Source organism: Anopheles nili, chromosome 2 (genome assembly GCF_943737925.1).
Source record: "Anopheles nili chromosome 2, idAnoNiliSN_F5_01, whole genome shotgun sequence".
Classification (NCBI taxonomy): domain Eukaryota; kingdom Metazoa; phylum Arthropoda; class Insecta; order Diptera; family Culicidae; genus Anopheles; species Anopheles nili.
In genome coordinates, this window is record NC_071291.1 from 10,941,117 (window position 1) to 10,954,766 (window position 13,650).

Consider the following 13,650-nt stretch of genomic DNA (forward strand, 5'->3'; position numbering starts at 1 on the left):
ATTCCCTAGGGAAGGGGTGGAACTGTTTTAAAAAGATACTCCATCATAGGTAACCATAGCAATAGACTTGTGACTTGAAAATGAGCTCAATTGGTGAATAAGCAAGAACCACAGCTTGAAGCTAGATTCAATCTTGACGCAGGTAGAAGCCTTAAGAAACCATCGATATTGAAGGTTCTTTTCGCACGCTAATGCATCCGGCTTTTCAATCTGTTCACAAGGTTTTATGCGGTTACGCCGATCCCACTATGTTTGTGAAATTCTAAATTAATCCAACAGTTAAAAAACAGGCATCTAAATGCATACAAAATGCATTGCATCTTGTAGCAAACGCAGCAGAAACGAAACGCACATTAAGCCGCAGCGTAGGTACGCTGTTATTGAACCTATTTTTAAACCACAATCCGAGCCCTATTAAAACGGAATAGCCGTACAGCCTAGGAAGCGCCTTTGGACTGTTGATCGCGATACTCGAGCTAATCCAACGAATCAACAAATCCGTTGGATTCGGATACGTCGGATGGATATGGATAGCCGGTGGGAGGGGTGAACCAGTATCAGGATTTGCTTTACGAAATGGTATGCCTACAATAATGGCTTCATCGCTTACCAAAATTGGAAGCAAGATTGCGGGGCTTTAATAGGAAAAAGACTGTTTGAAATTGAGTGAAATGATGTGGGTCGTGGAAAGCGTAAAAAGGGGATATACGTCCCAGGAAAATGCTATTTTTGTTTTATCGATATCTCAGACTTATGCGCGTGTACCTTATCGTTAAACCACCACCTACCGTTACGTATCGCACGAGGCGGCAAACAGTAGCTTTACATATGTATTAAAATTTCAGTAATCTCGATCGTCGTCATCGTGGCGTTGTCCGTTGAGCTAGATTCGAAACGCAGTAGAGGGCGATCTTGTTGTTATGCACATGGCAATGCTCTACCGCATATGCTTGCGAGTGCATATGTTTTGGTAGCAGTAGAAAAGGTTCTGTTCTTCAAAACGCGACATAAGACAGTGTGGCGTCCGAGGGACATCTTTCCCGGTACATGGAAAAGAGATCCCGTATAGATTCGTTTAGTATTTTACGCTACGTTCGTTTCAATTTCCATCAACATCATTTATGCCCTGCCATTCTTTGGTTGCTTTGGTTGCAATCGAAAATAAAAAGAAAGAGATACATAGATGTGTGTTTGTGTGCAGATTAGGCGGGAGTTTGAAAAAAAACGGTGTTTTGAAAAAGAGAAGTATGCAAAAGTGCAATATCCTTATATTGCAGGTTGATATCGCACTTGATGAAGTTCTGGCAGACAAAAAAAACAAAGCGCATAACAATAAAGTAAATTAAAAAGACAAAAAAATGTGTTTAATTTGGTAGCTTTGCTGCTTCCTTAGATCCTGTTTAAGTTTTGTGAAACAAGGTTATCCTGCAGACATTTTGAAAAACACAAGTTCATTTAAACCCCTTGAATGAAACAGAATACAAAGGATTTCTAACCAGCATGGGATGGAGATATGCCACCGTTTCTTCTGAACCATGCAGTTGCTCCTAGTATTTGCGAATGCGTTCAATTTAAGATGCCTACAATTGAATTAATCCACGAGATCGTTCGGACGGCAAGATTAGATGTCGGGCGCGGAAACAAATTAACCGGAAATGCTCGGGAGAAGCGAATATGGAATCATTCGTAGTATAGAATCATTGAAGTCGTAGACACAACCCCTTATCCCCAATCCCAGATATTAAACTGCATTTGGTTCTGTTTGGTCGAGCATCATTTAATGATCATACGGTACATATTGGATGGTGTGTCTGTACAAGGCGTGTACAAAGCGGAACCAATGCACAGCGGAACCGGCGCAAAACAGAAACAGTAACGATAATATACATATGACGCTTCCGAGCAAGCCGGAGAAGGTGTTTAGGTGGTGCCATGGGGCGTGTGTGAATGTTGCAATAAATTAACCAAGCCCACTCGGCCACAGTTGGCACAGGTGGCGTGCTGGTGTTTACAGGTAGGTTCGCTTAGTTCTTGAGCGAGGCAATGAACGGTTCCAGCAGGAAGATCAGCTCGACCTGGCCTTCCACGTCCAGCTTGTCCTGGGCGAGGGCTTCCTTCGCCGGCATGGCACCGGTGCCGAGGGCGAACATGATGTCATCCTCCATGGTGAGGGTAGCCTCAGCCGCGCCGTCACCTTCCGTCAGCTTGACGGCCTTCAGATCCAGGACCCAGGTCTTGACGACCTTGCCGTTCTGCTGGATGCGGAACTTGTAGATCTGCTGCACCTGGCGGTTGTTGGGGTCGATCGACTCCAGGCGCTTGGCGATGCGCTGGAAGACGGGGTCGGACTTGAGGGCCATTGCTGAAGGTGTTGCGTTAGGTTGGCTGCATCCACGTTGCATCCGTCGAGAGCATGGAGAAGAAGAAGAAGAAGAAAATACGCACACACACTCACTTAGTCCACCATTCGGGCAACTCCTCAGGATCACCTCGCTAAGCACTTTCACACTTCTGCCCTCGCGATCCCTACTTACCGGTAAACGACGATGGACGCTAGGCGATGGACAGTACCAAACTGATGGGATCTGCACGGTCGGGCGTTCCTATTTAAACACAGCCCATCGCAACCTGCCCAAACTGGTGCGCGTGTAGGTTACCCTCGCGATATCGCGAGTGCGATAGTGTTCGAAACCGCGCAAGGATGAAGATGGGGAGGATCAGAACCGCGGATGGACCACCCGACGCGGGGAAGGCTTAATTCGATAGATTAGACCACACAATGGCTGATATCGTGCCGGTTGCCTGTCCCAGAGGAGCAGGAGAAGTTGCTGGGAGTACCGAAAACGGGCGTGTCAGTGTGCGAACTATGACGATGCACTCGCCCGCCCTGGTGGTGCGATGCCCTGCTGGATCGGTCTTACCAGACTTAGCATCCGGTGTCTGTAGTGCGTCTGTCACTCGTTTGTGAGCGTGGCGAAGTTCTCGTCCGTTCTCGGCACAGTCATGATCAATTGAATAGAATACGCTTTAGTTCCTTTAGTGACCTCTCTGTTACTATAAGTTTGATGACAATTGAATAGTATCTGGAAGCTCCTAACATCCTTTTTCTCAACCCTGGATGGAGTCCTTCGAATTGGTTGGTTGAGAAAAAAAATGCGGAATAAATTATGCCCTCGGGTCTTCCTGTGAGAGAGCCGCTGCTTTTCTGCTTAACGTGACTTGTGACGTTTTGCTGTTCCCAACTGTGGAAAGGTCACCATCATAATGCACACTCCAGCAATCGAACCGGATCACCCAGCCAGCATCTGGGAAGTACCATATTCATCGAAACGGGTGCATCAGACTGTAGTTCCCCTTTTTGCATATCTGACTCTCTCTTTCTCTTTAGTACTGTCTCATTTTTTCCTTTCCGATTCCAGATTCAGATCGGATGTTTGAGCAAATTATGCAATTATGCTGCATAGCGCGCGGGAACATATGCACGTTAGAAGGAAACCACTTTCGCTATGTGTGTCTCATCGTGCCTCTTCCATGGAGAGATAGTGAGTCAGAACGTGCACCGTTCTTCTTGCCATAACCGCCTTTCGTTTCAGTCTTATTTGATGAACCATACAGTCATTTTATTCTTCCCCTTTACTAGCCCTCGCCGGTCAAGGTTCAGAAAATTGCACATGGCCGTTTGCCAAAAAGACTGCCGAAAGCTAGAGCCGTGCCTGTTGCACCAACTCGGGTTGGAGGCACAGGGGGTCATAAATCAAGATTGCAAATGCGAACTCCGATAACGAACCGTATACTAGAGGGTCCAAACTACCTTCTTCGAGTTTGCCTTGCAAACGGTGCATAGAGGATACTTTTTTCTTGATGATTTTAACAAGTTTTTGACATTCGAAATAATTTAGTATACATATGTTAAGGAAGTTCATTTGCATTTTCAATCGTGTGATGTATTGGCCTCATATTTTAGGACAAATCGGCATCTATTTGAATAATAGCGCAGCGTGTAAGAAAGAATAAACTGGTTAAGATCGAAAAAGAAACCCGCTGGCTCTGGACCAAATGCTTGCAGCTTTGTTGGAGCGCGTAGCGATAAGATAGGCTTTAAAGCATCGAAATTAATTGTTACACCTTGCAGAAAACCTAATCTCACATCGTGCGCCTAAACATTGAATTTAATTATCTTTTCGATCGATTCGCAACTGATTTAGCTGTTTCTAGCCAACCATTTCGGGTGCATTTTCATGTGCCGGGACGCCATTCTGGATGCATAGTGCCGGTGTTCACCGGTTTTTTTGTGGTGGTGTTAAGGGTAGCTAATACAACCTTTGACGAGCTGTCCTTTGTATATACGGTCGTATGAATACACCCCAAACCGTACGGTCGCATACGTGTTGCAGGATTTATCAGCAGCTTACTAAGTACTGACCGAAGATAATCGTATCTGTTCGGGAGTCTTTTGACCGGGTGCCACTTGTTTGGTAAGTCTCATTTAGGGTTCCCCTGAGCGCGAAGGGATTAGCCACTGGACTTGAACTTTGATCAGCCGATTCTATGCGTTTTCTGCTGCTCATACCATGTCTCTAGTTGGTGGCTTATTGTATCATTTGGGGGGAAATTAGCTAAACATAATTTTTATACAACCTTGCACAAACTTCAGCTCCTAATTGTCTAGTTCTGTATGATTATAACCATTATATAGAGGGCTCTGTTTGTTTTCCATGACATTGTACCTACCGTAGTGCAAGTATACCCCAGGAAAGTCATAAATCTATCGCCGATGGGAAATTATGGCGAGATTGGTTCAATTATGATACCGACCATCGATTGCACTAATCGTGCAGTGTGTACGTATCTGGTAAATCCGTTATCGGCATCGGTTGATTGATTAGTTTACGCTTGCCTACATTCATAATGCGAATTGCACACTCATGAACAAAGCTTACGTAATAGGAGGTTTAAGCATCTTCAAACAAGATCGTAATCGGAACATGATAGTATGCTTACATGAATTTAATGACGAGGTTTAAACGCTTCTCAAAGAGAAGTGCATTGGTGACAGTCCTGAGCTCAACATTTTTTGTTCATGAAATGTGTTGAATGATGAACGTTAAATGTTAATCATCTCAAGTTTATTCAGCGTCTGTTACATTTAACATCTGCAAACATTAGTTAATCCAGCAAACTTCAGCACAGGTAGCGTTTGTTTACCCTGCTACGGTCACTAATGAAAATGTTACCGTAATTTGTGTTGCCTCATAAAGTCTTAGATTTTCTGTTGTCATAAAACGTGTCCGCAGCAGGATTAGCGTTTAAACGAGTGATTGTTATCGGTTTTGGAATATTTAGGGAGTGGTGTGATATGTATTCAAAATATACTTGTATCACATTCATTCGGCTCTAGCCACAACTTTTGGATGTATAATTTTTGTTTTTATTTTCGTGTGCCATTCAATCCGATGTCGGTTTTTATCAAGACAACCCCGTAAAACACTGATAACTCTTGATAAGTGGCATCGTGTTTTACTGATGCCTTTTTTTCCGCACAGCTTACGGAGATAAATTTGAATCTGGTACTTTTTCTATTGTACACAAGAGGGCGCTACACTATGTGTATTCTACATTTTACCCTGAAAGTATGCAATTTGCAACACGTCATATTTCGATTCTGAACGCGATGATTTTGAAGAAAATGGTTTGGTGCCAAAAATGATATCAGGACCATTATAAATTATTTTAGGTGAATAATTATTTATCCACCATGCTCGAAAGATAATAGACTCGCATCGTTAAGAATGAGACATGATAATCATATGCCAGACGAATTTTGACTCCCGTTTCAGACCGTGTTCATTTGCTTCAATTCCAACATGTGTTCATACCATCTTCACGGGTGGTGTACGGAACAACAGCAAAAAAGTTAGTTTATGATAACATGTGTTGAAACCATATGACAATTGCGCGTATCCGGGTGTGTCTGATGAAAAAATGATGAACATTTCAATCGCTTGTACGTTCTTAAGGATCAGAATGTTCAAAAAGCATAAGAACACACCGGCAGAAGTACATCATGTTGGAGTTGATGTTAATGTTGTATATCTTAAACCAATCACAAAAATGTAAGAAAATTGTGGCACAAATCAAGAGTTTTAAATTAGATCAAAAAAGCAACCAATAAGTAAAAATCCCAGCTTAGCTTAAACAACAAAGAAGGGGAATCCATTAGATACTTAACTACTAGTTTATGTTTTTTTTCCAGTTTGTACGCCCATTAGCGAAACTAGCAAATGGAACTGAATGAAAAACGTCCCATTGTGCGAGAGGGGTGTCTTTACTATGTCTGTGCGTGTGCGCATGCATCATGTAGGTTTGGGGGCCAACCGCCCGTTCGCTCATTCCCGCACAGCAACCTGTTGGGGGATGAAATGGGGTTTTTGTTTGTTGTCATCTTCGCCGCTCCCTCGAAACAACCGCGACGACAGTTGGTTGCGTGATCGCGCCCGCGAACACTATGTAGTGGCGACGTTCATTAGTTAAATCTACAGCCAGATCTAATGGGAGCAGGATTTGGTTATTTGTGTTATTTTTTTTTTAATAAATTTACATATACCACATGCGAATGTATAATTATAATTTTAAAATCAAGCCACGTGCTCGAGTATCGAACATGTGCTTCAGATAACTCACTCATAATTTTTTGCACATATCGCGTTAGGAAAATGCCCTAAAAACAGTGTCTATTTCACTTAACATGATGCATGCTCAACATAACATCAACATTCAGTTTACCATAAAAAAAAAAACAAGTTATACACGTCATTGCGTAACGAGCATTGACGGGCGAACCGTCCCATAGTGCCTCTCAGTGCACACATACCGTTTTCGTTCGCGCTCCGAGGTGGTTGTGCGCCGTGGAACCGCGGAACCGCGATGATAAATATCAGACGAAGATTCGTACGTACGGAGCTAGCGTGGCAAGATATTGGCGTTATCAAACCGCAAACCGGTGACGGTGTGTGCTTTTGCGTGCGCGTGATTCAAGCGCAATAGAAAAGTGGTGCGCCTGGAGTGCGTGTTGGGAAGGGAAAATGAGTGCCAGTGTTGCTGGGAAAATCGAGCATGATCGCGTACCCGCGTGATCGTGATCTTGATCGTGATCTTCAAGGTGCCGTTTCCAATCGGTCGGCATGTGTTGTCTCTACGCCCAAAATCAGGGCCCATTGATTAGGACGGTTGTTGGTGGCACAATATTCCTCGCGACTTTGAAGGCAATGGGTCCCAGATATGGGCTGGAGCTATCTCGCGTCCGGTCGACGGTTCGTCGTTAGATACGCGGCACTCGGTAGGGGTGTTAGACGGTTACGATGATGGCGACTCGACCAGCAGGGTATCTTAAAATAACACAAACATTCACGACCGCGTAGAGTGCGCCCGAGAAGCAAGCCAACGGAGGTAGAGCGCGCTGCGATGATGATCTGTTGCTAAACGCTGCCTGTTGGTGAATTCCATCGCGATTCGGCAGTAGGGCTAGTTGGCAAACGAACGGTTTGGTTGGTGAAGCGCTAGGACGTGACGTGCATTTCACGATGCCACCGGTGATGGCGAGTGAGCTTCCTTCTATTTAAGGATGTGCGTTTTTTTGTTGTTGTTTGCTTTGTTTCGTTTGCGTGAAATGCGTTTAGTGCACCGTTTCTGCCTTGCAGTTTGATTTGACACGCACCCCGTTCGTGACTGGCCGTTGGCCAATTCTACTGCACAACTCCTTCAGGAGCCTGGGGAGATGCGAATGACGTTCGTCCTATCGCCGGAAAGCGCAAGCACAACAACCAGTGTGATCCCATCAATCAGCAACCAGACTGGCCAGAACCATCCAACCCTCCAGGGAAGGTCCGAGGCGGGTGTGATAAAAAAAACAGGACCCCTAGACGCGACGACCCGTGCAAGGGATGATGGACTTCTCGCTACTCGCGTCATGTACGCGCTTATCATCGCTTATCGGCCGAAGGGTTGTTCGCAACTTGTGAGTTACGCTGCACTACCGGCCATTGTTATTGCCGTTCGCTAGAAAACGCCGGAAGGTCGTTAGGGACGCCCTTTCGAGAAAAAAAAACAAAAGCAAAATAAAAAACCCGAAAAGTGATGAACTAGAAACCCGGACGGACCGGTGGTTGTCGAAGAAAGCGAGTGTAACGAAAGGGCCAGTGCATCCGGATGCAGGAGAAAGTTTGGTTTCGCTTCTCCGCGGGTTTAAAGTGCCGACGTTGATTTGTGACATTTGTGGAAGAAGCGTGTGCTATCAATGTTTCATGGGCTTTCGTTTGTTTCATTTCAGTGTTTTTGATAAATGCTAGTACCCGTGCTGATTGGAGGTGAATGATGCCCGGTTACGTCGTCCACGCCGTGCTGGGTTTCTAGATTACTTCACCTCGGTTTGTGTGTGTGTGTGTTTCAGTTCGAGTGTGCCGAGTGTGTCGAGTGTGTTTTGCCAGCTTCCATCGACGATAAGATACGGTGGGTGAACAGGCTTGCAGCGAAAGGAGAAATTTTAACAGACACATAAACCTGCGCTGCAGATTTTGTAAATTTCGGTACCACCTACAAGTCGGTAGAAGTTTGCGACGAGACAATTTCCGAAGCCTTTCCACGTGTACGAGAGCGGGAACTTGCTTGTCAAGGGTCACCAGGACCAGAAGAGGCCAACTTGGACGTATCCGGACGGCAAGGGTAAGTTGCTAGTGCCAGTGTGACCCTACGTAAGGGCTTTTCGCTGGTGATCTCGTTCAACTATCGACGGAACCAAAGCCTCTAAAGAGGTCATGCGGTGTATGGGCGCTTGGTGGCTGCGTTCGGAATGATAAGGAGAGTAGAAATTGTAAGTGCTCGGTTGTAGACCGTTTATCACACCGGATGTCCTCGTGATCTCGTCGTGGCCGGAAATCTTGCAGTTTCACATCTCGACACAGACGATGCTTTGCTTTCGAGCGTCCATCGATTCGGAGCTTCCGGAGTGGTTAATCCTACCTGAAAGTGATTGTGAGAACATCCAGAAAGCGCTGAGGAATTTTTCCACACTAAAACTTTTCCTGCTTAGCCAAAATGGAATGGGGAAAAAACATCCACCTTTCAAGTTATCCCTTTGCAGGGGATGGAAGGAAATTCGCTCGTTAAAAGTTGCTCAAAACGCTGGGTTGTCCGAATAAAATCACCGAACCGTCCGTAATGTCCGAGCCGGCCGTGTTCTGGTAACTTTAATTGCCATTTGGTAACTCCCCTTTAATTATGCTCCTTGGCCGGCCAGCCCGAAGACATCGTGTATGGGTGGGTTAATGGAAAATAGCATTTTCGGTACGCCGAAAGCAGAACCACTGTGACATTGGTTAATGCCCGCGGTGGGTGCTCTAGAAGTTTTTGTTTGTCCCTCCTTTACACGATCGGCATTCCACTTTGGCAAAAGCGAACGCATTAAGCGGCCTCCGATCGGATGGAGAGAAAATATTTTAATGTTTTGAAAATGGGCGCATGCCGCACGTTGAGGTATACACTGCTTTGCAGCGATTCTTCATTTCTGCGGCTTTTCGACCATTGTATGCTAAAAAGAACGGTTCGGTTTTGAGGTAGAAATAATTGATTTATGTAGTTACGCATGAAAAATATGGCTCCGGATGTAGGATTCATTCCACGAAATATTTTACTTGTACCTATCTATTTGCAACGCCAAGAAACGCGTTAAGCCGTCTGTGAACGATCACGATCGGTGTCGATCGAGACCTTGAAAAAAAACGTAAAACCTCTCTAATGGATTAAAAAAAAACGAACATCTCTCAACCAACAGTCCATCTGCTCTGAACGTCGATCATCGCATTTTGGTCGGTTTGGAGTGCAGGTTTTTTTATTGCGAAGCTTGTGAAAGCTGTGTCGAAAAATGTGAGGCATCAATCCAATTTCCACACAATTTCCTGCAAGCTATGAATCGACGTTGGGAGAAGAATAGACCACTTACGGAGCGTGCCCTAGCGTGCTCTAGTCGAACAATTATTCAATTTTTCATCGTACATGGCTCGCTGGCAAGCGAATAAACCTGTCAATAAGCCAAACTCGGTGCATAGTGTGGCCTTCAAAACCCAACATGGTGGTTTCCATTCCGTCGATAGCATAGACGATTTGTTGCCCACGAAACCGCCACAATAATCACTTCCGATGCTACCGATGATATAACCAGTGACACCTTCATCAAACCAGCCCATTAGGAAGCCCTATAGGGCGACCCACGGTTCCACAATTCCAGTTTGGGTTAAGCCAAAGGCACTTCCGGTCGTCGGCAGGTCGTCCACCGGAAGGGCCCTCGACACGCACACGCTCGTGCACCAGCGGATGCGCTTTTTTTTGCTTTCCCCAGTGGAATGTATTCGGGTGGGGGATTTATGGTACCAGACTGCTGGTGAAGGTGAAGGAAACAAAAAAATAGGAAAAACTTTCGTTCTGCTTACGGTGGAAATGGCGGCACGAATCTTTAACAATGTGGCGAGAGATGTTTTTGCGTGAGCTAGCTCGCCTGAAGGGGTTGTCGACGTACACGTGGACCAAACTGGACTAAACCCCTATGCTCCTAAACATCGGATCGGATGTCACCCGCGCGCTCTGTAGGCTTCGTGGCTTGCGTGGCCAAATGCCAGACAGCATGATCTCGCGATGATTCACTCCGGTGTGTGGTAAGCCAAAACGATCAACAACGAACCTCCGTGGTTGTGTGTTTGTTTGATTTCTGACGCATCACACGCCAACTGTCCACGTGGCGCTGAGTAATGGGTGAATGTGCCCAGTTGATGCAGGGGGTGGGAAATGAGGTTCTGGGTTGCTTTAAAACCCTCTCGCTCAGACATGGTTCGAATACGCAAACGAGTGAACCTGTTGCTGTTGGAAAGGTAGACCTGGTTCGTGTTTATTTACCACTCGGTGTGGGTCTATTCGTCTTTTATTCCAACACCACCCCGGCTATATGCGGGTGGCTAGGGCCATTAACACCTGCTGATGAGCGCTTCTTCTCGAAGATCGATATCTATGAGCCATCAGGGAACGTATGCAGACAGCATCGACGGAATGTTGAAATGGTTTCGTACGGTTTTGGTAATGCATTCCGAGTAAAAATCTAGTCGAAAGGTTTTTCTTTTTTAATGATGGTTGTTAGTTGGTTCCGTTTGGTGTTGGATTTTTCATAGTTTTTCCTAGGACACGCTATCGAGGTGTTTAATTACTGTTTTGAGTTGTATCAGCTATGTGGAATAATATCGTGCTCGATTACGTGGTTTAAATATCCTTTGTTTTGTCCATTCTTCTATTGTTTATATAATTATTAAATCAATCATTATTAAAGCACTCGCAGTTGGCGGGAATTCTAATTTGATGTCTGCCCCACCCAATGTGGCTTCTTTCGAAACAAAGCGAATCCACACAAAGGCAGCTCGGGAAGCAAAATGTAAAAACTAAAAAACAAAAACCCACCGTCGGCCGGTTATAAAGCCGCATCGAATGGGGAGATGGGTTTTTTTATGGGTATTTCGAGAACTTTTTCGCTTTTCCCCGACCCGATGCCACGGTGTACGGGGAACGATAAAGCGCACGGGACATGTCCTGGGGCGAAAGTTTTACTGCTCGGTGCTTCACACTTACGGCCCTTCGAGTTATTGGTACGTCGATGCATGAACCGCCGGAAACTGTTGGCGTACATTCCACAAATCCGTTGTTGTGGCGCGATAAAACATTCATTCTAAACACCGGCTGCGACGGGATATGCTGCCGTTACGGTGAAGCACCTACACCAGGTGCAGGTGCACGATGTCATACCCAATATGTTCCAAACACGACGCCGAGGTTCAACGTTTTATCGCAACTCGGCTACCTCGTGGTGCTTGGAGCGGGAATTTTCTTCGGCACGCGAATTTCGAGGTCACACCAACGGGCGGCTTCGTTTCAATTTACATCCATTAATCTTTGCCCCCTCCGGGGAACCCTCAAAGAGGCGTAGGTCAGCCCGGTCCAGTGCTGGGTTGCGAGAATTTTCGGCCAGGCCTTTCGCCCGACGCAGCATCCGTTTTCTCCGAGACGCTAAGGGAGAACGTTTTCTTGCAGCTGTTGGCTGTGTTTGCGGTCGGACTGGTGCGTGTGTATGGTGTGCGGTTGTGATCAAATTAATTTACCTCAATTAACAGCATGCCCCGGACGCCACAAGTGTTCAACACGTCGATGGCGCGCGCGCGCGCGCGTGTTGAACCGCCCGGACTGTCCGCGTGGCCCTTACTGGGAACGGATGCAAATAGCGAAGGAATGATAAACAACGTGGTCAACAGAGCGGTTCGTTCCCCTGTGTAAGCTCCGTGCAAACAACCGAGCAATGGTAGGAGAAGAAAAAAAAATTGAGATAATCCTGAGATACTGACGGTGGTTAAGGAACGTCCCGTCCCGGAACCCGACAGGCTAAAAGAGACCGGAAACGGCCCATTCTCGGTGAGCAAATATCACGCGATGGTTGCCCTGGGTGCGATTCGTATCCACCATGCATCACCAGAGTACCTATCATGTGTGCCACGATTTGTGCCAGCGATACTGATAAGACATCGGATGTCACTCCGTATCCTAGTGCCGTGGATGTGTTCGTGTCGAGGTGTAGGGTCGTGCTCAAGCACACACCAACGGCACCTGAACTGTGGATGAGCCTTTTTCTTCCACGTCTTCAGAACGAGGAGTTTTTAACGATTTTCCGAGGTGTGACAGTGTGCAGTGCACTTTTCACGTTCAGTGTCGTTTTCTTCTCCGTGCGGGTGCATCGCATTGACAGGAAAATGAGGAAAATGGAACATGCAATGCCAAGCACGGCACACTTTTTAATGTATTACTTTTTTTTGGAATCTAAAAAGAATTGGCCCTCCGTCGTATGAATAAACCTGAGCGCTTGCCCTCCTCGGGAAAAGTGTGGGTCGGCCATGCCCTGAATGATTCCACAGCTGTGATGAGTAACAGGAGTGCTGCACAGGCACCAAGTATCACACACGAATTGGGAAGAAGACAACATAAGTTTTCTGTGCGAGCAAAAAAGTAATATTGTTAACAAACACTATAGCTTGTCCTTTAGCATGGCTTGTTTAATTTGAAAGATTTAAAGAAAAACGCGAATTTGAAGAAATTTAAAAGTTACAGTATACTGAATCGTTATATAAGATGTAAAATTACACTAAAAAGGAGTACAAAATAAGCTTTCGGCAGTCATAAAATGGTAACCTTAATTTGTACTAATGTATTACGAATAAGGAACATTTACCATAATTTAACCCTTGAAAAAAGAAGACACATTAGGTAGTGAAAGAGTCAGTTTTAAAGGGATCAGCTCGAGAAGCTAGTTGTTGAACCCAATTGAAAACGTCTCGGAATGTGTTGGCAGTATCTAGCAGTTCTCTTGTATTGAAAGTGTACGCTAGTCATGCTATGAATACTATCGTGACAACAATATTTTATTGTGACCTGCGTACTGTCTCGGAGAGAAAAGAATGCGACAATGATGGCAGCGTCCGCTTCAGGATAATACGGTCATGTGATGAATGCAGTCGCCAAAGAACATGTCTACCATGTTCAATTTAAAATTCCTTCGCCTATTGCAGTGATGGA

At 45.5% G+C, this 13,650-nt stretch overlaps 1 protein-coding gene across 1 annotated transcript; it reads right to left on the reverse strand.

The window, feature by feature from the left end:
• Positions 1-1,771: 1,771 nt before the first annotated feature.
• LOC128731037 (uncharacterized) lies at positions 1,772-2,597 on the reverse strand. Its single transcript, XM_053824131.1, has 2 exons — positions 2,535-2,597; positions 1,772-2,385 (listed from the first exon to the last, which is right to left on the reverse strand). Exon 2 carries the CDS (start codon positions 2,358-2,360, stop codon positions 2,025-2,027), a length of 336 nt encoding a protein of 111 aa, XP_053680106.1. The 5' UTR covers positions 2,361-2,385; positions 2,535-2,597; the 3' UTR covers positions 1,772-2,024.
• Positions 2,598-13,650: the final 11,053 nt, after the last annotated feature.